The sequence below is a fragment of the Aethalodelphis obliquidens genome, unplaced genomic scaffold (assembly GCF_003676395.1).
Source record: "Aethalodelphis obliquidens isolate GAN/ISIS:26980383/991018 unplaced genomic scaffold, ASM367639v1 scaffold69, whole genome shotgun sequence".
Lineage (NCBI taxonomy): Eukaryota > Metazoa > Chordata > Mammalia > Artiodactyla > Delphinidae > Aethalodelphis > Aethalodelphis obliquidens.
The window spans coordinates 2,830,341-2,851,407 of record NW_020838013.1 but is presented as its reverse complement, the minus strand read 5'-3'; the positions used below and the strand labels follow the sequence as shown (position 1 = coordinate 2,851,407).

General features: G+C 57.3%; 5 protein-coding genes across 8 annotated transcripts; 3 read left to right on the top strand and 2 right to left on the bottom strand.

Moving 5' to 3' along the window:
• Positions 1 to 139: 139 nt before the first annotated feature.
• On the top strand, positions 140 to 7,317 carry SYVN1 (synoviolin 1). 2 transcript variants are annotated; one of them, XM_027090795.1, is made up of 16 exons: positions 140 to 267; positions 1,111 to 1,259; positions 1,485 to 1,577; positions 1,667 to 1,819; positions 1,942 to 1,990; positions 2,406 to 2,509; positions 3,159 to 3,285; positions 3,383 to 3,482; positions 3,560 to 3,625; positions 3,722 to 3,838; positions 3,933 to 4,096; positions 4,383 to 4,511; positions 4,609 to 4,761; positions 4,849 to 5,035; positions 5,861 to 6,012; positions 6,089 to 7,317. In XM_027090795.1, the coding sequence occupies exons 2-16, from the start codon at positions 1,128 to 1,130 to the stop codon at positions 6,193 to 6,195; spliced, it is 1,833 nt and encodes a 610-aa protein (XP_026946596.1). In that variant the 5' UTR covers positions 140 to 267; positions 1,111 to 1,127; the 3' UTR covers positions 6,196 to 7,317. The 2 variants fall into 2 exon arrangements, with proteins under 2 accessions (XP_026946596.1, XP_026946597.1); XM_027090796.1 differs by lacking the exon at positions 140 to 267 and adding an exon at positions 279 to 472.
• Positions 7,230 to 10,964, bottom strand: MRPL49 (mitochondrial ribosomal protein L49). The gene is made up of 4 exons (XM_027090797.1): positions 10,852 to 10,964; positions 9,702 to 9,846; positions 8,752 to 8,876; positions 7,230 to 8,642 (listed from the first exon to the last, which is right to left on the bottom strand). The coding sequence occupies exons 1-4, from the start codon at positions 10,927 to 10,929 to the stop codon at positions 8,496 to 8,498; spliced, it is 495 nt and encodes a 164-aa protein (XP_026946598.1). The 5' UTR covers positions 10,930 to 10,964; the 3' UTR covers positions 7,230 to 8,495.
• Positions 10,965 to 11,037: 73 nt separating this feature from the next.
• Positions 11,038 to 12,641, top strand: FAU (FAU ubiquitin like and ribosomal protein S30 fusion). The gene is made up of 5 exons (XM_027090376.1): positions 11,038 to 11,225; positions 11,491 to 11,573; positions 11,660 to 11,804; positions 12,250 to 12,305; positions 12,471 to 12,641. The coding sequence occupies exons 2-5, from the start codon at positions 11,499 to 11,501 to the stop codon at positions 12,594 to 12,596; spliced, it is 402 nt and encodes a 133-aa protein (XP_026946177.1). The 5' UTR covers positions 11,038 to 11,225; positions 11,491 to 11,498; the 3' UTR covers positions 12,597 to 12,641.
• A 113-nt stretch (positions 12,642 to 12,754) lies between these two features.
• Positions 12,755 to 16,275, top strand: ZNHIT2 (zinc finger HIT-type containing 2). The gene has a single exon (XM_027090372.1). The coding sequence runs from the start codon at positions 15,030 to 15,032 to the stop codon at positions 16,227 to 16,229; it is 1,200 nt and encodes a 399-aa protein (XP_026946173.1). The 5' UTR covers positions 12,755 to 15,029; the 3' UTR covers positions 16,230 to 16,275.
• A 144-nt stretch (positions 16,276 to 16,419) lies between these two features.
• Positions 16,420 to 21,032, bottom strand: TM7SF2 (transmembrane 7 superfamily member 2). 3 transcript variants are annotated; one of them, XM_027090370.1, is made up of 10 exons: positions 20,777 to 21,032; positions 20,164 to 20,424; positions 19,746 to 20,061; positions 19,397 to 19,591; positions 19,215 to 19,318; positions 17,890 to 18,009; positions 17,628 to 17,796; positions 17,341 to 17,421; positions 17,132 to 17,254; positions 16,420 to 16,812 (listed from the first exon to the last, which is right to left on the bottom strand). In XM_027090370.1, exons 2-10 carry the CDS (start codon positions 20,323 to 20,325, stop codon positions 16,652 to 16,654), a joined length of 1,431 nt encoding a protein of 476 aa, XP_026946171.1. In that variant the 5' UTR covers positions 20,326 to 20,424; positions 20,777 to 21,032; the 3' UTR covers positions 16,420 to 16,651. The 3 variants fall into 3 exon arrangements, with proteins under 3 accessions (XP_026946171.1, XP_026946170.1, XP_026946172.1); XM_027090369.1 differs by having other exon boundaries at positions 20,164 to 20,360; XM_027090371.1 differs by having other exon boundaries at positions 20,007 to 20,061; positions 20,164 to 20,360.
• Positions 21,033 to 21,067: the final 35 nt, after the last annotated feature.

The following is a 21,067-nucleotide window of genomic DNA, read 5'->3' as shown; positions in this document are numbered from 1 at the left end:
CCGCTTAGACCACCTCTCCCATCTGTCGCTAGAACCGTGAGCACGAACCCCAGTTGCGTGGTGGGACTACTGTTCCCGGCACCGCGCGGAGCGCGCTGCGCGGGCAAGGGAAAGCAGCACTTGGTACGATCCATTCCCCGCCCCGCCCCGCCGGAAGTGAGGTGTCTCACTCCCGAAGTTCCGGCTCGCAGTGGGTGGGGAGTGTTGTTAATCGGAGTCGCCTCCGCAGTCGCGGGGTTTGAGCGGGCTCGCGGTGCTGGGCACCTGGTGAGTGGGCCGGGGCCGGGGTCGGGCCCGGGTTGGGGTTGGAGTCGGGACCTGGATCTTTCCCCTTCAGGTCTCCGGGGTCGGCGCGCCCCCTCAGCCCCGTCGCCCGCTTTCGGCCTGTCATCTGGCCGTAGACAGGCTCCCGCGCGGCCGCTCTCAGAGTCTCGGCCCCGTCTGCGACGCTCGCAGCTCCTGGCGTTTACAGGTGCGCGAACGTGGAGGCGACCCGGGTCCCTCTCCGTCCCGCCCCTGCATCCTGACGGTCGGCCGTTTCTCCGGTGCCCCGAGTTGACACTGCCCGGGGGTTGGGGAGCGCCAGGGTTCCAACCTGACGTACCCCGCCCGCTCCCGCGGGGCGCGCGTCGGAGCTGCCCACCCTGGCGGAGCTGTCACCGGCGCTGTCGCCTGCCCGGCTGCGCCCCCCAGCGCCTTGGCTTCTCCCGGTCCAGGCCGCACGTTCCCGCTGCGGGAGATTTCTGCTTTTGCATCCCACTCCATCACCGTCACTTTAGGGACACTGGGAGCAGTTCCCTCCTCCTCCGACTTTGCTGCCTTTCCTCATTCTTCCCTGGAGGCGGCGGTCTGGCAGGCGGCGTGGAAAGAGCCCTAGATCTGAAACAAGACTAACCCAGGCTGCTGGCCTTGCGTCAGTGTGATCACTTAACCCCTTTGAGTCTCAGTCTTCTAATTTGTAAAATGGGGGAGTATATGCTATTCTTGATGCGATGATGGTGAGGACGAAGTGAGGTTTCCTTTGCTTTCTCCTGTTTACTAGCGCTGCGTCTCAGGCGCTGTGCTAGGTGTGCACAGTATTGGGCATCACACCGTTCTTTCCCCCCGCAGGTCCCTAGGCCAGGGCAATGTTCCGCACCGCCGTGATGATGGCGGCCAGCCTGGCGCTGACCGGGGCCGTGGTGGCTCATGCCTACTACCTCAAGCACCAGTTCTACCCCACCGTGGTGTACTTGACCAAGTCTAGCCCCAGCATGGCAGTGAGTTCAGGGCTCAGGGAGGGAGGAACTCCCTGGGAGGGAAGGAGGAGTCTGTTTGAGACAGGGGTGGGGCTAAAGGTCAGGTAAGTGGGAGACAAGTGAAGTAGCTGCCAGGCCTAACTTTGAACAAATTGTGATGGGGATGTGGAGAGGCTCCTGAGTGATGAGCCCCGGACAGAGCAAAGCAGAAAGTGACCTCAAACCATAGCCTCCCCTCACTCCTAGGTCCTGTACATCCAGGCCTTCGTCCTTGTCTTCCTCTTGGGCAAGGTGATGGGCAAGGTGTTCTTCGGACAGCTGAGGGCAGCAGAGATGGAGGTGAGATGTTCATGGCTCCAAAGGTGAGGGGCAGGGAGCTGGGCAAGCAGAATGTCTGAGTTCCACATCATTCCTTGCCCAACCTGCAGCATCTCCTGGAACGTTCCTGGTATGCTGTCACTGAGACTTGTCTGGCCTTCACTGTTTTTCGGGATGACTTTAGCCCCCGCTTTGTGGCACTCTTCACTCTCCTTCTCTTCCTCAAGTGTTTTCACTGGCTGGCTGAGGACCGTGTGGACTTTGTGAGTTGGGTCGGGGGGTTCTCTGGAGCAGACAGAGGGCTGGCTTGTGGAGTGATGGCTGGGTTGGGGACATGGAGTGAGCCCCAGCCTTCCTGACGGGCCCCCTCTCTCCTCTGCCTCAGATGGAACGCAGCCCCAATATCTCCTGGCTCTTTCACTGCCGCATTGTGTGTGAGTGAGACCCATGGGAGCGGAGAGGAGGGAGCTGGAGGGAGAAGAGGCACCATGAAGGACTGGAACATGAAAAGTCACTAACCATGGACCTGTACCGTAGAGCACAGGCTGCCCTCGGCCCTCAGCTGTACAGGAAAGATAATTTAGGAAGTTAATTTGCATCATCTCTGCCTGTTCCACTCCAGGGCTTCTCAACTGCCTAGCCCCTTAGCTCTTTGCCTCCTCACCTGGAGCTTGGGCCACCCCTAGGCAGAACTGGAGTTCCCAGGGGGCCGGGTTCAGTGGAGTGTACCCACCTGACTAGATGGCTAGGGCCGTGGTGGGCTTGAGGGTGGGAGCTGTCTTAGAGCAGGAAGTGGCTGTCAGGCCCTGGGCTGACCCCACCAACCTCCCATTTGGGGGGTCCCCACAGCCCTTATGTTCCTCCTGGGTATCCTGGACTTCCTCTTCGTCAGCCATGCCTATCACAGCATCCTGACCCGTGGGGCCTCTGTGCAGCTGGTGTTTGGCTTTGAGGTAAAACTGGCTTGGGAGGTTGGGAGGACAAGCCCAAGGTGGCACTGTTGTGCCCTGACAAACCTTTATCGAGCACCTGCTCTGTGGCCAGCCCGTGTGGGCCACCAAGGAGCAGCCATCAGTCAGTCCCAGCCCCTGCCCTCTACGCACTCCTAGGAGAGCGGGGACGGCGCAGAAAGGCGCGTGTGGAGGAGGAGCCCTGACCTGGCGCTCAGGGAAGGCTTCCTGGAAGTTGATGCCAGAGGAGCTGGCTGTCGATGGACAGAAGGAATTAGCTTGATGGACAGCTGGGGAGGTGTGTCCCCAGCAGAGGAAGAACGTGTCCAGTGACAACAGTTCACGTCTGTTGAGTGCTTACTGTATGCCGGGCCCTGTGCTGAGCACTTGACCTGCATCTCTTTCAATCAGCAAAACAACGTTGTTATAAAGGAACAGTTAATTCTGTCATTTACAGACAAGCAAACTGAGGTTCAGAGAGGTCTACGAGTTGCTGAAAGTCACACTAGCTAGTGAGTGGAGAAGCTAGGAGGACCCCGGCTGTGTCCAAGCCTGTGCTTGTACCGTGGCCCTCCGCTGTGCACAGGCCTGGGGACAGCGGTTTGGCTGGAGCCCGGGGCCTGTGTTCATATGTCCACCCCCCCACCCCCAGTATGCCATCCTGATGACTATGGTGCTCACCATCTTCATCAAGTACGTGCTGCACTCTGTGGACCTCCAGAGCGAGAATCCCTGGGACAATAAGGCCGTGTACATGCTCTACACGGAGCTGTTTACAGGTGAGACAGGCCTGGACCTCCCCTGACCTGCACCAGTGTCCCCAGCCCTGCCTACCAGGCCCTGTGACCTGTCACTCTCTGCACCCCTTGCCCCCAGGCTTTATCAAGGTTCTGCTGTACATGGCTTTCATGACCATCATGATCAAGGTGCACACTTTCCCTCTCTTTGCCATCCGGCCTATGTACCTGGCCATGAGGTGAGCCTAGCCCTGCCCTGCCACAGCTCTGACCCCTCCCCTCCGTCTCCCTCCTTCTACTGAAACTGTCTTTTCAGGCAGTTCAAGAAAGCTGTGACAGATGCCATCATGTCTCGCCGAGCTATCCGCAACATGAACACACTGTAAGTGGGCGTGTCCTAGCTGCTCGCCCAGGCTGTGCCCCAGGTGCCCCTGCCTCCAGCTCTGGTCTTGACGTGTCCTTGGTCTGTCCTAACCAGGTATCCAGACGCCACCCCAGAGGAACTCCAGGCGATGGACAACGTCTGCATCATCTGCCGAGAAGAGATGGTGACTGGTGCCAAGAGACTGCCCTGCAACCACATTTTCCACACCAGGTGGAGATGCCCTGAGCAGCCTGCACATGAGGGAGCGGCTTTGGAAGGCAGACCCCGAGGCACCTGCTAACTGTTGCCTGGTCTTGACCCCCAGCTGCTTGCGCTCCTGGTTCCAGCGGCAGCAGACCTGCCCCACCTGCCGTATGGATGTCCTTCGGGCGTCGCTGCCGACCCAGTCACCACCGCCCCCTGAGCCTGCGGATCAGGGGCCACCACCTGCCCCCCACCCCCCACCACTCCTGCCCCAGCCCCCCAACTGTGAGTGGCACTCATCTGGCCATCCAGCACACTGCTGGGTTCTCGCCCCAGACTGGGAGTGGGAAATGCGGAGGTGAATCAGAGTCCCTGCCCTCGAAGCTCAGTCTGGGGCCGGGGGGCTGGTCACGGGAAGAGACGCAGATGATTGCCGTCATGTCTGATCCGTGCTGGGCTCAGAGAGGGCCTGTGGGAGCAGAGGACAGAGCCCCAATACCTGGTCCCTTGCCTGCGATTTGGCTCTATCTCAGTTTGGACCTTTTCTCACCACCCCGTCCTCTCTCTGCAGTCGCCCAGGGCCTCCTGCCTCCCTTCCCCCCAGGCATGTTCCCGCTGTGGCCCCCCATGGGCCCCTTTCCTCCTGTCCCACCTCCCCCCAGCTCTGGAGACGCTGTGGCCCCTCCGTCCACCAGTGCAGGTGAGTCTTTTGGGTAGCACGCCAGCCAGGGCGGTGGAAGGAAGGGAAGCAGAGGCCCCTCAGCACGGACTAACTTCCTGTTCTTGCTCTTTCGCAGCCCTTTCTCGGCCCAGTGGAGCAGCCACAACCACAGCTGGTTCTGCTGCCTCTGCCCCAGCACCTGGCTCGGCCTCCACCCCTGACGCTGGCCCTGCCCCAGGCTTCCCCTTCCCTCCCCCGTGGATGGGCATGCCGCTGCCTCCACCTTTTGGTAAGCTGGGCCGCTCGTGGGGTTGTTTTGGGAGGTGTGGGGGTGTCAGGCCCAGGCAGCCCAGGCTGAGCCTCTCTCTCTCTCCAGCCTTCCCCCCGATGCCTGTGCCTCCTGCCGGCTTTGCTGGGCTGACCCCAGAGGAGCTGCGGGCTCTGGAAGGCCACGAGCGGCAGCACCTGGAGGCCCGGCTACAGAGCCTGCGCAACATCCACACGCTGCTGGATGCCGCCATGCTGCAGATCAACCAGTACCTCACCGTGCTCGCCTCCCTCGGGTATGCCTACACGGGGGCCAGGGTGGGCAGCAGGGGTGTGGGGCTGCCGAGAGAAGGCCCCCAGCAGTGGTTCTGGGCCTTTTTCTCCCCTGCCACCCTGTGATACGTGTCGATTCGGGCATTCTATCTCTAGGCACACCCAAGGTGTCGGGGTTCTTGATTCCTTTTTATCTTCCCACTGCAGAAGGCCTGTCTGGATCTGAGGAGGAGTGGTGTTTATCAGAGAGCTATCCTTGAATCTTGTCCTCGTATATAATTCCCAGTACTTTAATCACGTATACTCTCTTGACACAGGGCAACACTTTGACTGGGAGTCACTGCTCCTGATCTGAGACAGCAAATACAAAGTCGCTTGGAGCCAGCTTGGCCCGAATTCAAGTCCTGATCTTATTACTCACTTGCTCTGTGACCTCCATTACCTTATTTGAATAGAGTTCTGATTCCTATTCGCAGGGGATATAGACAAAGTGCTGGCACCCAGCAATGTCGGTACAGACTTGGAGGGGAGCTTGAGTCTGAGACTTGCGTGCTTTGTGTTATTCAGTGCACTGTCTTAGCTGGTACTCTAGAAGGTGCCTGGCATCTCAGAGTGGCAACCCTGCAGTATAACAGTGAACAAGGCCAACGGTCCCTGCCCGCAAGTGGTTTACAATCAATCTGTGGTATAGAATTCCAAGAATCAGTCAACGTGTTCAGTCGTGTCTGCGTCACTGGGGCTGCGAGGCACATCGGTGCTGGAGTGCACCCCGCAAGGCTCACGGAGGGCAGAATCTCTCGAGTCGTGCCAGGATGCCAAGGCCCTCCTCTTGTCCCTTCTCTTCCTAGGCCCCCCCGGCCTGCCACCTCAGCCAACCCCACTGAGGAGACTGCCCCTACAGCTGTCGCTGCTGCCTTCTCCACCAGCACCCCCAGCTCTGAGGCCACCACCCCATCCCTGGGAGCCTCCCCACCAGCCCCTGAACCTGAAAAGCCTTCAGGTAGTTGCGGTCAGCCTACAGTGGGGTGGGGCAGGGGACTTCTCTGGGTTCCGCTTCTGGACCTCTCTGTCCCCAGCTCCTGAGTCAGCGGGCACCGAGGAGCTGCCTGAGGATGGGGAGCCTGACGCAGCAGAGCTCCGCCGCCGTCGCCTGCAGAAGTTGGAGTCCCCTGTTGCCCACTGACACTGCCCCAGTCCTGGCCCCTGCCCCCACTCTTGAGCAGTCCGCGCTGGAACACGTCCTGCCACCAAGTGGCAGCTCCCTCTCTGTCTGCACCAGGGAGTAGTAACCCCCAGCTCTGACACAGAGGAGGTGGCATCTGACCAAGTGGAAAGAGGCCTGAGGCCCCAGTTGACTCCAGCCCTTACAGTCCCAGGCAGCCATGGGGATCTTGGGTCAGTTCCAGCCTTCCTCTCCAACCCTTCAGCCCTGTGTTCTGCTGGGGCCACGAAGACAGAAAGGTGCAGTGTCTGAGAAGCCCTCTGACCCACCCAGTCCCTTTCTGGGAGAAGGGGAGCCCCTCCGAGCCCCCCTTGTGTGTGGAGTCACGCTGCAGTGCCGAACAGTATTAGCTCCTGTTCCCAAGTGTGGACTCAAGGGGCTGGAGGTAGGCCAGGAACTTGCTCCCGGGCCCACCCACGAAGACTGGTACTGATGTCATTTTCTTACCCGAACTCCCCAGGAGCCCTTTGTGGTGGTGGCTGTGCCCCTTGTGCCCTGTGGCATTTCCATGTCTTACTGGCAACCACACAGCTCAGGGAAAGGAGTGTCTGGGGTGGAGAAGCAGGCCGGCAGCACTGAAGGGCCCTGCTCTGCCCCTCCCCCCCAGGCCCTTTTCTCCCTGCAGTTTGTCTGAGGTGAGACTGTCCCTGGTCTCACCCAGCAGCCACTGTGCAACCTCAGTCTAGGCTGAGGGCTCTTGTGTCTGCTTCTGAACCACTGCAAGCCCCAGAACCTACAGAAGGCAACTTCTTAACTTACAGAATTTTTCTTGAGTTTAGAAGAATTGGAATTACTTCCTTGCTATTGTCTTTTGGCTTAAATTTTGTCTTTGAATTTGAATGCTTGACCCCAGGAAAGGGGAGCAGGAGTGCCAAGCTCCCTGTCTTTCCAGTTTAGAAAAGGCTCTGGGCCAGGTGGGGACGACAGGAGCCAAGGCATTGCCTGCCCCTGCCTTTTGCCCCTCAGTGTTGTGTTACAGGAGTTGCTGGAGACAGTTTCAGATGATTATTTAATTTGTAAATATTGTACAAATTTTAATAGCTTAAATTGTATATACAGCCAAATAAAAACTTGCATTAATGACTGGTGGAACTGGTGTGATAGGATCAGTGTGCCATGCTCCTTTTTCTTAACTCAGGCCATAGACTCGAGAGTGGCCTGGAATCTCCAGGAGTGAGGGTTTACTTACACAAGCCAGCACTGTTCTTGGGCACAATGTTGAATATTAAGGTATTAGAAAGATATACCCATTTTATATATGAAGAAACTGAACCCCAGAAAGGTTAAGTACCCTGCCTTAGGTCAGAGCAAGTAGGGGAGCCAGGCTCTGAACCCTGTCTTAAGCCAGCTTGCTGCTGAGATGGGGTGGGAACTCTGGCTTTTGGCCCTTGTGACTCCCAAGGATGGGGCAGGTGTGAAGGTTCCTTGGCCGGGGTGGGATGGGATGGCAGGGACAAAAGGTCAGCATCTTCCTGCCTGCAAACCCCCTGTCCAGCCTTGATACTAGGTCAGCAACCTGGGAAGGATGGCCCTGTGCTGGGCTGCTAGGAGCTCTCAAGGAGCCCCTTGTGGGCAGACCAGCTAAAGCTAATCACTTAATTTGCTGGAGCTGGAAACCCAGTCAGACCCAACTCTTAATATGGAATGGAATAGAGGTAACTGGCCTTTTTGCCTCTCCATGGGTAAAAGGAATGAGCCAAGGGGCTGACGTGCACTACAGTTGGAACTGAAGACCTCCAGGACCCACGTCTGAGTCGTGTTGTGTTCTCTGTAGCCTCTACCAAGTCAGGTATGACCTAGAGCAAGGGCTCAGGGATTTTTCTGCCGCAGTGAGGGTCTGCGGGCCAAGGAAGGAATGTGCCCAATGGGTCTGCCCTGTGCTACCCTCCCGTAAACTGGGCTGGGCTACTGCTTCCAACAGAGGGGCAGTCAATCACCTCTACAGCTTGAATAGCTGAGTCCAAGGAGCTCCAATGAAGGGAAAGCAGGAACACGCCAAAGTGGGGGGGCGGAGGAATTAATGCTCCCCCCTAGCTTGGCCGTTCCTGGTGGGTCTCCAATATTAGACAGCCCTCCCCCCGTGCTGGCACCTATACAGTCCCATTTCCTCCTTTATGCAAACAAGGCCTGCTCCAAGGCCCTCAGCCCTGGTCTCTGTGCCCCTTTCCCCTAGCTGCCTCAACAGCCACTCCCCTCCTCCTGAGATCCCCGGCACTCCAGCCGCAGGGGGACGCTGGTCGTGCAGGCTGCTCAGCTGGGCTTCAGAAGCCCTTCTCCAGAAGCCAGGCTTTGAGCTGCTGATCAAAGTAGCCCTTGACCCGAAGGGTACCTGTCACCTCATTGACCTGGGTGATAGGTGTCTTCCCCAGCAGCGGGCTCAGAAAATCTTCCACATCCTTCTGCAGGGCCTGGGGGAAGATGATGAATCAGGCCTGGTAAGACCTTTCCCTCTAGAGGGTTCCCATCCCTTCAGCCCTGAAAGGTCAGAACCGGACCCTGACCCACCCACCCACTTACCCAAATGTCCCCCTCCACCTTCCGGATCACAGTCATCTGACGGTTTCCATGCGTGATGTCCTTGTAGACTGGGATGTTGTGCATACGAGAGCGTCGCACAAAGTAGGGCAGGTTGGGTGGGGGGTCTATGACAGAGAGGGACAGTGATAAGTCAAATGTTCCCAGACTTCATCTCACCTCAGCCAAGGCCTTTCTCCTCAGAGTGTGCAGGGGGTCAGTGAACCTAACAGCAAAGCCACCTCCAGACTTCAGATCAGGAGACCTGCTCTTTCCCTAAGTTTAGAGCCAGGACCAGCTTGTTCACCCTGGTACCTCAAGGCCCAGCACAGGCCTGGCACCAGAAGGTGCTCAAGAAGAAATGAGGTCAGGGCTATGCCTCCCGGGATCTTTGAGTCCCCCTCTGGAGCCAATCCTTGCCCTTCTCCACTGGGTAGGGGAGGCTAAAATCAATCTCTGGCACAAAGGGATGGGGGTTTATAAGAACTGAACACCTACCACAGGCTGGGCTCTGCATGACATGCTTTATGTGCTGAGCAGATGATCTCTATTTTGCTGCAGCTGAGGTTGGGAGAAGCTAAGTGACTAACTCAACCATACTGGCAATAGACAGCAAAGCCAAATTTGGACCCAGAACTGCCCACCTCCCAAGCTGTGTTCTCAATTATGGCCGGGGGTGGAGGTGGGGGTCCAAATTCTTGGGTCTTCTCTCTATGCTTCACTTTTCCCACATGGGAAGCCCTCACCCCAGTAGTGTGGATGGATGGGTATTAGCCAAACAGGTCTCCGATCCCTGGCCCTTTGTTGAACGTAAGACAGATGCTAGCTCTGAGAGATCTCAACACAAGTCCTGAACCCTCTGGGGAGTACAGAGCCTCAGCCAGGGCAGATAGATCTCTAGGTAGGGGGATGTTTCCCTGCAGCCTTCAAGCCATCCCCATCACCCAGCTCACCTCTGGGGGGCTGCCAGCCACTAGAAGTGGGATAATGTTCATGCTTTGGGGGCTTTGGGATGCTGGTGGGGGGTAACAGGCGCTCCACAAAACGGTATTCATCCACAGACTCCACGAAGCTGGGGTAATCAGGAGGCCCCTGGGTCTGGCTCCGAGGGGGGGAAAAAAAAATCTCTCCATCAGCCTACCCATCCCCCACGCCCCACCCACCACCCCAGAATAGGGAGAACTTCAGTTAAGTAGAAAAAAGAAACATGACAAGCAGAGAGAATAGTATAAATATAAAAGGCTGGAGGTAGGAAAGCACCAGACTTCAGTTTGCTAGAGTGCAGGGTACAAGTAGGTCTGAAAAAGAAGTTCAGGAACTCGGAAGGGCCTGCCTCCCTCAGGATTTTTGTGGGACTCAAATGAGAAGTGTGTGTATACATCTGAAAAGCTGGGTAACCGTAAGTGTGACCAATACGGCATTCTTCAGTATTTTAAAGTTTCCTGTGAAGATTCTACTGAAATATTCTAGTTCTGGGTTAGGCTCTTTCAGCAATCGTGAAAATTTCCCACTCACACTCATCCGATGTGACCCTCCCTCACCTGGAATATTTCGGCCTCATATGGACACCACCAGGCACTAAGTGCTTACAACTTAATTCGACAAGTCAGGTATTTTATTACCCCCCGGTGTACATCCAAGAAAGATTAAGACATTAGCAAACAATCTACCTAAGGTCACATTCCGGAGTCTGTCCTCCTATACTTCTCCCAACAGATACCCTGGACTCCTGATAGGCCCCAGGGTTACAATGAGAATGAGAAGATGAAGTGGCCTATATATCGTGAGTCCTAGGTTCTCAGAAGTGTCGCCAACGATCTGGGGCCAATTCCCACACTCTGGTACGGTTTCCCCTTCAAAAAAATAGGCAGCGAGAGTCTATGTGCAGCACCTCCCAGTTCCAACTAACTCAAGTTGTCCTCCAATCATATTTCAAGCCCCACACTCCGAAACGCGCTCCAAGCCCTGCCACCTTCCCTGTCAATCTTTTATCTGAGCTCCAGAAAAGTGCCCCCTAGATAGGGACGCGGTTTTTAGACTACAAGAAATACGGTGAGCCTCCACCCAGCCCTCTGCCCCCAGCTTCAGGGTCAGCGCTCTCACCAGTAGCCGCAGCCCGCAGCCCGGCAGGACACCGGTCCTCCAGCCTCGCTGCACAGCCCGAAACATGGTGGCTGCCATCTTGAACTCCCCCGTACACTCGCTTTCTGCGCGCGCAACCAACCTGGTCCCGCCCCTTCCGGCTCGCCCGGCGCCCACCCCCACCCCACCCCCACCCACCCCGGGACCGAGAGAACGCCTGCGCAAAGCACAAAGAGGCGGAGCCAGGCGGCCTAGGGCGGTACAAAAGTCAGAGGCCTTGTCGGTCGCTCAGCAGTGACGTGACACGCAGCAGGCGACGAGGCCGTACCCGCCCTAGCTCCTTCCTCTTTCTCGACTCCATCTTCGCGGTAGCGGCAGCGGTATCCGCGGTTCAGGTAAGGTTTGTGCCACGGATGGATCCGAAGGGCTCGCAGGTTGGCCGCGAGGTTGGAGGACGCGGGAAAAACGGGGGAAGAAGGGCTGCTCTGGGGGCCAGGCCAGTCCCCGTCCGACCTCCCTGGCAGGCCCGGCCTTACCCACGTGAGACCCCGAGACCACCTACTTTTCGGCGCCGTCGTCCCCGGCCTGCCACCCATTTTCTGACCCTCCTCTCGCCCAGAGTATTTTTTCTCTTAACAGCACCCCCCCTTTTTTTTTCAGTCGCCAACATGCAGCTCTTTGTCCGCGCCCAGGAGCTACACACTCTCGAGGTGACCGTCCAGGAGACGGTCGCCCAGATCAAGGTAAGGCTCCGTGGTGCTCCCTGGGGTCTTCTGTGTTTTTCATCCTCGCCCGCCGCGGGAACGCTGAGTCTCGTTTTTCCCTGTAGGCTCACGTAGCCTCGTTGGAGGGCATCGCTCCAGAAGATCAAGTCCTGCTTATGGCAGGCACACCCCTAGAGGATGAGGCTACCCTGGGCCAGTGTGGGGTGGAGGCTCTGAGCACTCTGGAAGTAGCCGGCCGCATGCTTGGAGGTGAGTTGGGGAGGTCTGTGTTTTGAACTGCTTTGTAAGCTCATGGGTGTAGGGTGTGTGCTCAGTCCAGGGTGGTTCTTCCTGTTTACATCTCTCAGAACGAACTTTTTGAGAGGTCCATGGGAGACTGAGCCAGAGTGTCATTCTATTTCAGTCACTTACTAGATAAAACCCTTGTCTGTGTCCTAATTTACTCACTAAAATCAGGAGGTCGGACCAGATCTCCAAAGTGCTCTTTAGGCCTTAAGGTCAGTAGTTGGAAAATTCTGAAGTGACACCCCAGAATGTACCAGACTAGACATTCTTAGATTTCAAGTCTTTGTGACTTTGTTTTCATTCCCTGTTTGGGCCCATCTTGCCTTTAAACTTGAGTTGAGGGAGAAAGGGTTCTGCTGGGTGGGGCCTTCTTGTTCTAACTGCTTGCTGTTCTCCTTTCCTATCACAGGTAAAGTCCATGGTTCCCTGGCCCGAGCCGGGAAAGTAAGAGGTCAGACACCGAAGGTAAGTGAGAGTATTAGTGGTGTTGTTTGGACTTTGTTTTCTTGTGGCACAGCTAAGCCAAAACCCTTGGCCCTTGCCCTGTTTGCTTTCTCCCTTCCTGGCGATGAACCTGAGGGAAGGCATGGAAGAGGCACCCCAGGTTTGATCATCCCTCCCTTTTCCCAGGTGGCCAAACAAGAGAAAAAGAAGAAGAAGACGGGCCGGGCCAAGAGGCGTATGCAGTACAACCGGCGCTTTGTCAACGTTGTGCCTACCTTTGGCAAGAAGAAGGGCCCCAATGCCAACTCTTAAGTGTGTTGTCATCTTGGCTTTCTCTAATAAAGTCACTTACCCAATCATCTCATTGTTTCATCTTCATGTGCAGAGCCTCAGGGATAGATGTGGCTTCTCAGGCTGGTGGTATGAAGAACAGTGAGGCCTCATTTTGGTTTTCTTGGCGGTGTCAAGAGTCAGCAGCTTGGCAGGGATGTGTGGGTGGAGGTGGATGAGTGGTAAACTACAACAACAAAAAAAGCTTCCTATGAAAATTGGTAACCATAAATGCCAGCCCTTCAGATGGAGAGTTGAGGAAAATTCCAATCCCAATGCTAAATAACTTGATAATTAACTTCCAAATACTTTCTTTTTTTGGTCTTTTTCTTTTAAACAGAAGATAGCAGGAACCATCGTTGTGGGAGAGATTTTATAGGGGCAGCAATGGAGAGGAGATTGATCGAGTAGAAGATGTATCAGGGAACACCAGTGTGCCATTTCCGTGCACTTGGAACCAGCTGTGGCTTTAGTAGAATCCAGACCAGGAATCTGGTCTGCCCCAGCTTCAGAAAGTATTGCCTGATTACGTTAGTACTGCAGTGATCTTATTTGTTCTGATTACCTGATGGGCCTTGCTAACCTAATCACAGGTGAGGTGGCGCAGTTGATTGTTGCAGTGTTCCCAGAATTGGAGTTCTCTGGGGCTGATTCAAGTTTCCTCCTAGCAACACATGCATACCCATTCATTCATTCTGCTAAGCTTTTTGAACCTGCTGGTTCTTGGAATACAGCATACTACGGGGTAAAGACCTTGGGCTCTAGACTTGGACTGCCTTGAGTTTGGATCCCTGTTCCATTTATTCACTGGCTGGCTGACACTTTTTGGGCTGTGCCATACAGCATGTGAAATCTTAGTTCCCCCACTAGGGATCGACCCGGGGCCCCAGCAGTGAAAGCGCCGAGTCCTAACCACTGGACCACCAGGGAAGTCCATTGCCATCATCTCTTGCGAGTTGCTTTGAGGATTTTATGGGAAGTGCTTAGATCAGCACCTGCCCTCTAGAAAGTGCACAAATATATTGGCTATTTTTGAGTTCTACAGTGAGCTTCCTAGAAAGACATTGGCCCCCATCCCTTTTAGGAGTTTAGATTCTTGTGCGGAAAGCAAGGAAACTAGTTACAAGCGTTAATGATCTCACAAAGTAAGCAGGGTGCTGTGATAGAAGGGAGTGTGACAGGTAGGTAACTGTCCTAGGGGAGGTCTCTGACGATGGGATGTGTGTGAGACCTGAAACAGGAGCTGATCAAGTGGTGAGATGGTGAGAGTTCCAGCTAAGAGACCTGTGTGCAAAGGTGAGTGGCAGATCCTGCAGGGTCTTGTCAGATGTGGAGAGGAGTTTGGTTTGAGTCCAAGTGCAGGTCAGGGTTTTAAGCAAGGGCCTGATGTGATCTGACTGGTGATCTAGTATTTTCTCTGGCTGACTTTTCTGGAGAGCTGGCAAGAAAAAAGGAAACCAGTTAAGCTGGTGTCATCCAGTTGAGCAAGTAGCTTAGACCACCAGTGGTGAAGGGGATGCAAAACTGAGCAGACTCTTCAAATCCATCCAGGTCGTGGTAGGGAAACGGATGACCCAAACTGAGATAGAGACAAGGTATTTCGAAGGCAGAGCTGACTAGAGGTCGGGCTGGGTATGAGTGAGGTGAGGGACCAAAGAACCAGAGCTTACTTTTAGGGGTGCCATGGATCAAGTCTTCACAGCGCTTGGCACAGTTTGTGAGTCGTCACCTGCACTCTACCACAAACTGTAAGGCCCATTAGGGCAGGAACCTCATCTCATTTTTCTCTTCAGTGTGTTTTCGCTGCCTAGTGTGAAGTTTGCGCTTTAAAGTTGGATGAGGAAGTCGAGCAAGAGCTCAAATATTTGTTAACGCTTCTTCTCAAGAGGGAAATGCCCCCAACACACCTAGTCTAGGCACCCCGCCTTGGCCTTCTTCCACCCTCCCCTTTGTCTGTGTCCTCTAGTAGAATGGCTGCCCCTTCAGCGCAGGGACGCCTCATCTCCCATGGGTTTAGCACAATTAGTGGCCCAGAGTAGATTAAGGTTAGCAAAGATTGGGTTTTGCCGCAGCGCTTTATAGTGCCCAAAAGGTAACCACTAGGGCGCGAGCTGGTACCGGCGAAGCGTCCGCCGGAAGCACTTTCCCTACGCTCCCACCGCGCAGGGCCGAGCTCCGCCGAAGCCGGGGCTGAGCTCGTACCTCCCCACCGGTTCCGGCGCATAGCCCAAGCGCGGCTCAAGAGATGGGTGGGGCTTGGCTTCCGAGTGTGGGCGGAAACTGACGAGAATCCTCGAAGAGCTTTGACTAAGCACTCCGTCGGCCCCGCAAAGAGGCGGAAGTAACCGAGAAGCGCCGGAAGATTGTGATCTGCTGCCCTTGTGCGTTCCCGTGTGGTGTGCGGCGCCAGTTGCCATGGAGCCGGCCGGGCCTTGTGGTTTCTGCCCCACCCGGGAGGCCCAGCCAGCGCGCTACACCTGCCCTCGCTGTAACGTGCCCTACTGCTCGCTGCGCTGCTACCGGGCGCATGGCACCTGCGCCGAAGACTTCTACCGTGACCAGGTGCTGGGAGAGCTGCGCGGCCGCAGCGCCTCTCCCAGCCGCCTGGCCAGCGCCCTACTGCGGCTGCGTCAGCAACGTGAGACCGAGGACGAGCCCGAGGACGCAGGCCTCAGGCCTGGTCCGGCGCCCGGCGGCCTCTCAGGACTCTGGGAGCGGCTGGCACCGGCCGAGAAGGCGGCCTTCGAGCGGCTGCTGAGCCGAGGCGAGGCCGGGCGGCTGCTGCCCCCGTGGCGGCCATGGTGGTGGGTTCGCGGCGCCGGGCCGCGGCTTCTGGAGGAGCTGGGTGATGCCCCGGGCTGTGACGCCGAGGAGCTGGAGCCCTCCCCTGCGAGGACGCCACCGGAACCCGAGAAGGATGAGCCTGCGGCTGCCGAGCCAATTCTCGGAGACGTCCCCGGGGCCTGCCCTCCCGCCGTGCCCACCCTCATCCCCACGCTGGCCAGCCTGAGCAGGGGCCGGGCGTCGCCGCTCGTGCGCTTCCAGCTGCCCAACGTGCTGTTCGCCTACGCACACACTCTTGCCCTGTATCACGGCGGCGACGAGGCTCTGCTCTCTGAGTTCTGTGCCACGCTGCTCAGCGTTTCTGGAGTCCTGGGCGCCCAGCAAGTCTTCACCTCTACCGAGGAGGCCCTGCAGGCCGCAGCCCACGTGCTGGAGGCAGGCGAGCATCCCCCCGGACCCCTGGGCACACGGGGTGCCATGCGCGAGGCCGCCCTCATCCTGCTGGGTGAGGGCCCGGCCAACCAGAAAGGCTACACGTTGGCAGCACTGGGGGACCTGACACAGACCCTGGGCCGAGCCCGGAAACGAGCTGTGGCCCCTGAGGAACGAGATTGCCTCTACCGGGCCCGAAAGAAGTGCCAGTTCCTGCTGTCTTGGACCAACGAAAATGAGGAGGCCCTCACACCCCTGGCTCTAGACTGCGCCAGGGCCCACCGAGCCCACGCTGTGGCAGCCGTGGAGGTGGCAGCCCTCACTGGGGAGCTGGAGCAGCTCTGGGGAGGCCCCCTGCCACCTGCCCGGAGGACTCTCATTGAGGAGCTCCTTGACTGAACTGGACACTCTGTCATTAATAAAGCTGTGACTGGTCTGCCCTGTCGCCAGTGCCCATTTCTGAGTGCCAGCTGCTGTGCCACCCACCCCCAGACGCTTGTGGCCACAGAGCACCTGTCAGCTTCTCCCTGATCGGGGCTGACCCAGCCCGTTTTTAAGCAACCTGGCCCCAGAAAGGGAGAGAAGCAGCACCAGGCATTCCAGATGTTTATCCAAGGAGGAAGAGCAGCCCCTCCACTCCATTTTGTCTTCGTTTTCCCCTTTTGCTCCAACCACCTATCAGGCTGTTCACCCCTGCCTGTCGGAGCTCAGAGCAGGGTAGGGTGCAGGCCCTTGAGTGCCAGGTGAGTCCAGGCTCCTGGTGCTGGGTGTGCTGGCAGCTGGGTGGGCACGTGGCCTGACCTGGGACACGTGGAGCTGCTTCAGTAGATGTAGGGCACGATTCGGTAGGGCACACGCCGGCAGTATGCGTGCCAGGCCAGGCCATACTTCCGCAGACACTGCTGCTCATCCCGGGCCTCACGGTGTACCAACAGCGCAGTGAAGTAAAGGAGGTAGAAGTAGGGCAACAGGTGGGACACCCCTGTGGGGAAAGGGGTCTCTGTGACCACTCAGCCAGCCCTCCGGTTCACAAAGGTTTCCACAGCTGATGGCTCACGGGGCCCTCAGGGCTCCATGGTGAAAGGTCCATGGTCTGCAGGGAGTGCTGGCGTGCTAGGCTGTCACAGAGGTCTGGCCCAGCCACACCCTGAGTCCATCCCCAGCTCCCTGACTACTCCCCCCACTGGGGTGCAGCCCTGTTCTCCATTCCACACCCAGACTGGGCATCCTGTGCTCACCACTCCACCTCTGCCCCTCACACACTTAACGGCCCCTGCCGTGCGCCAACCCAAACCACTCACCGCAGGGCAAGGACCAGGCCAGAGCCATGATGAGGTCTCCAAGGTAGTTGGGATGGCGGACCATACCCCACCACCCAGACACCAGCAGCCGTCGCCCTGTGGCTGTAGAGATGGTCTCAAGGTCTGGGGAAAGACGTAGTGGGATGGGGGACCCCCTGGAAGTCCAGCTGCCCAACCTCACTTCATGGCACCCCAGAAACCCAGCTCACCAGCCACTCTGGGATCAGAAGGATTCTTCCGGAAGGTGTTTTTCTGAGAATTGGCTCCACGGAAGATGTAGTAACCAACAGCTGGGAGAAAGTGTGAGCAGGCAGTCAGGGGCCTTCTCTCTGACCCTGACCAACTACCCACAGCCTGGACTCAGTCTGCCAGGAGAGCCAGGACCCAGCCCTTGGCTTTAAAGAAGGGTGTGAGGCTTAGCACCTACCTAGTGGGTGCTGAATAAATAGTGAACGAATGAAAGGGGGAGGGAGAGCGCTGCCCCTTCCTGACTGACCATTGATGAGGCAGATGACCGAGGCCAGGGGCAACCCCAGGGGCTCTGGGTGGTACAGCAGGAACTGGGCCTGCAGGCTGTAGGTGAAGGGTACCCAGGCGAGGTCCCCAAAGGCCAGCATGAAGCCAAACCCGTCATGTATGATGTCCATGGTGGTGAGGACCGCCTCCTGCCGGGACAGGACCCAGACACACTGGCTCAGTCCCCACGAGGTCCTCTCGTGGGAAGCACCCTCTCCCTCCCTAGCCCAGTCCTGCCTCACCTCGTGCCAAAGGGCATCACCCACATATAGTAGCTGGAAGCCATTGACCAGCCACATGGCCAGTGAGGGACTCCCCCGAAGTTCTGCTTCCTGCATCAGCAAGGCCAGGTTGATGAGGACCTGGGGGTTACACAGAGGGTGAGACAGGGCAGTCTGTTCCCAGTCCGTCTCCACAGATGTGGCAGCGCCTGGAAAGGCAGTGGCCAGCCTGTCCCCTTCTCTCAGCTGTCCGTCACTAACTCTCCAGGCCTTTGTTGAGTGGCTCCGGCCCCTGTACCCAGGGGCAGAGAGACCGCACTGGACCACCTCCTGACCTGTTTTCTCTTGCCGTGTCCTGCAGTGTTCCCTTTGGGAGAGCGCTGTAGGGAGCGACTGCATACTTCAGGCTTGAGAGTTAAAACAGACCTGGTTTTGAATCTCAGCTTTGCCACCTGTGCAAGCTGCTTACCCTCTCTAAAGCGTATTTTCCCCACCTCCATGTAGAAAAGGGAGATAATCATGGACCATAATGTGTGTGAAGCACTAAGCACCTAGTAAGTGCTCGATAATGATTAGCTGGCAGCCAGCCTGTACTGAGCACCCCCATTCTGGTAGCACTGGGCTTGAGGCTGCCAATCAGGTTACCACCTCTAATCCTCACAGTAATCCTGGGAGGAAGCTCTTACTTTATCCCATTTCACACATGAGGAAACAGCCTTGAAGACCAGATCTGTGACGGGCGCCCAGCACTACTCCCGTCTCTGGATGAGGTAGTTTCCAAGGTGACAGGGACCTTGCCCAAGAAACCCTTCAGGAAATCTTGACCAGTCCAGTATGGGTGATTATAACCAAAAAAACACAGTTGGCCTGTTTTCAAGGCTACCAGTGACAGACAGGTTGCTAAACCCAGTGACCAGTTTGAAGTTCTGCACCGCTTTGGTCAGCAAGCAGCACAGGATCACTCTTCTCGAAATAGATTTTGCGCTTGATGGCTTTAGTTAAAATTGCACCTGCTCCCCCAACTCCCTCGCTGCTCTTTCTCCGTAGCACTTAGCATCCCCTGACATGCGATACGTATTCTACTTATTTTTTGTCTGTCTTTCCCCACTAGAATGCAGGCTTCATGAAGACAGAGATTTTTTTTCTTTCTTTCCTGTAACTTTTCTTTCTTTTGTCTCCCAGTACCTAGAGCAGTGCTTGGGTACATGTGGACTCAACAAATTATTTGTGGAATGAATGATTAATGATTTATGTCAGCACAATATTGGCCCTGCCCTGCCCAGGCACTGCTCACCCATCCCACCCCTCCTCCTGGCTGGAAGCCCACTTAGCCATGCCCAGCATACCCAGCCGATGAGGCCAGGCCGCAGTTCGCAGAAATATTTGAAGTCAAAGGAACAGATGCGCGGGTTGAGCTCCCGTCCCAGGAAAAAGTCGTAAATGGGATTGCCTAGAGAATAATGGAGGGTGAGGTGCACGCAAGCACCCCCATCTGCCTCCATCTACACCCTACTGGGACTCCTCTCACCTGAGTTCCCCCCGGGTGCCAGGGCAGAGGCAGGGGCTACCAGAGCCTTCAGATAGAGAAGGAGGCTGAAGATGAAGGCGATGAGGGTGGCCGCAAAGGCCAAGGGCAGGAGCATTTCCGGGAGCGCGCTCAGGGGCAGCCCGGCTAACACTCCCAGGCCCACCAACAGGGCTGTCAGCACCAGGGCCTGGAAGCCTGAACCACAGCACACAGTGAGACCTGGGGATTGCGCCCCTCCCCCTCCCCCCCACCCCCCAAATACACACACACACACACACACACACACACACACGCACACGCACACGCACACGCACACACACACATCCTAAAGCCCAGGGAGGTCGCAGACCTTGTCCCGAGCCATTAGTCAGACACTTTAGCTTTCGGAGGGTCACCCCAGCCACTTCTCTGGTGCATAGAGTGGCAGCAATGCTGGGAGTGGAGGGAGGAAGGGTGTGGAGGGAGCCAGTGGAACCCCCTACGTCCTGGGCGTAAAAGAGGCACAAAATAGAAATTGGGGTCGCGGGCTCATCTCCACAGACCTCCCCACCGGGCCTGGGGCTCCAACCCCATCCCCACAACTCCGCGCAAGGACCCAGCCCCCAAGCACCGTTAATGGGGTAGCTCAGTCGACTCTTGTCCTTCAGTTCCTGCCCCTCGGCCACCTGTGGGCACAAAAGGGCGCTAAGGGTTGAGGCTGTCTTTCTTCTCGCCGAGCCCCCTCTCTCCGCCCGCCTCCCCCGCGCGTCCGCGAGCCGAGTCCGCACCTTGCGCGCCGGCAAGAGGTAGAGCGCCGCCTGCAGGCCGAGCCAGGTGAGACACAGCAACAGCGCCCAAGGGCTCCACAGCTCCTCGAGTTCCGGCAGGTAAGGGGGTGGGCCCAGGAGGCGCGCCGGGCCCGAGCGGGCTACCAGTAGCAGGTGGAACATGGTGGCGGGGAGCAGCAGCAGCAGTGCCGCAGCGCCTGGGGAAGGGGGCAGCCGCGTCGGGGGTCCACTCTCCAACTCTCCCGGACCCCCACAGGCGCCCTGTCATAGCCAGGGCCCCGTCAGCATTCCCATCGCCGCCTTCCACACCCCGTTCTCAGCGCTCGGCCCCCTTCTATGACTACTGTCTTGGTCCCCTCGAGGGTCCTGCTCGCGTTCCCCCTAGTTCGCCCGGTCCTCCATGCCACATATCCCCTGCTCTGCAGCCGCCAGAACTGGCTCCTCCTCAGCCCCCTCTCCAGACGCTTCCCCGCACACTCCTAGATCCTGACTCCCGATACCCGTCAAAGCCTTTCATCCTCAGACCCTGCCCCCATCCCCGCTCATAGCTCAACCCTCCAGTTCTCCCTCACATAGCTCTGGCCCCAAATACCCCCTCTCTCTGCCCCATTACCCAGGGGTCCTCCGAATTCCAGCTCAGCCCGGGAGCCCTGAGGGACCATGGTATCCTCCGCTCCGCCGGGGGTTGGGGGCTCTCAAAAATCCGTCAAGAAAACACAGCCCACCCCATCCCCCAGGAGATGGGCTCGGTGACACGGAGGACCCAGCCCAGCTGGGCTTGCACCTGTCTCGGCACGGAGCACAGACAGCGACCGCTTTTGTCCCGAGGTCTTTAAATGGACCCGCCCCCGGCCCATCCTGGGCCCAGCAGGTCAGCCAATCGTCTCTCAGGGGCGAGACCAAC

Bases quoted from the DNA above. Each gene is read 5' to 3' on its own strand.
- SYVN1 (XM_027090795.1), top strand. From the start codon at position 1,128: ATGTTCCGCACCGCCGTGATGATGGCGGCCAGCCTGGCGCTGACCGGG. The intron at 1,260-1,484 runs GTGAGTTCAGGG...CCTCACTCCTAG, and splicing joins AGTCTAGCCCCAGCATGGCA to GTCCTGTACATCCAGGCCTT. The intron at 1,991-2,405 runs GTGAGTGAGACC...GGGTCCCCACAG, and splicing joins CTTTCACTGCCGCATTGTGT to CCCTTATGTTCCTCCTGGGT.
- MRPL49 (XM_027090797.1), bottom strand. From the start codon at position 10,929: ATGGCAGCCACCATGTTTCGGGCTGTGCAGCGAGGCTGGAGGACCGGT. The intron at 8,877-9,701 runs GTGAGCTGGGTG...TCTCTGTCATAG, and splicing joins TGGCTGGCAGCCCCCCAGAG to ACCCCCCACCCAACCTGCCC. The intron at 8,643-8,751 runs GTAAGTGGGTGG...ATCTTCCCCCAG, and splicing joins AGGTGGAGGGGGACATTTGG to GCCCTGCAGAAGGATGTGGA.
- FAU (XM_027090376.1), top strand. From the start codon at position 11,499: ATGCAGCTCTTTGTCCGCGCCCAGGAGCTACACACTCTCGAGGTGACC. The intron at 11,574-11,659 runs GTAAGGCTCCGT...TTTTCCCTGTAG, and splicing joins AGACGGTCGCCCAGATCAAG to GCTCACGTAGCCTCGTTGGA. The intron at 11,805-12,249 runs GTGAGTTGGGGA...TTCCTATCACAG, and splicing joins AGCCGGCCGCATGCTTGGAG to GTAAAGTCCATGGTTCCCTG.
- ZNHIT2 (XM_027090372.1), top strand. From the start codon at position 15,030: ATGGAGCCGGCCGGGCCTTGTGGTTTCTGCCCCACCCGGGAGGCCCAG.
- TM7SF2 (XM_027090369.1), bottom strand. From the start codon at position 20,825: ATGGTCCCTCAGGGCTCCCGGGCTGAGCTGGAATTCGGAGGACCCCTG. The intron at 17,797-17,889 runs GTGAGGCAGGAC...CTGTCCCGGCAG, and splicing joins GTGATGCCCTTTGGCACGAG to GAGGCGGTCCTCACCACCAT. The intron at 16,813-17,131 runs GTGAGTGGTTTG...CTTTCCCCACAG, and splicing joins GGCCTGGTCCTTGCCCTGCG to GGGTGTCCCACCTGTTGCCC.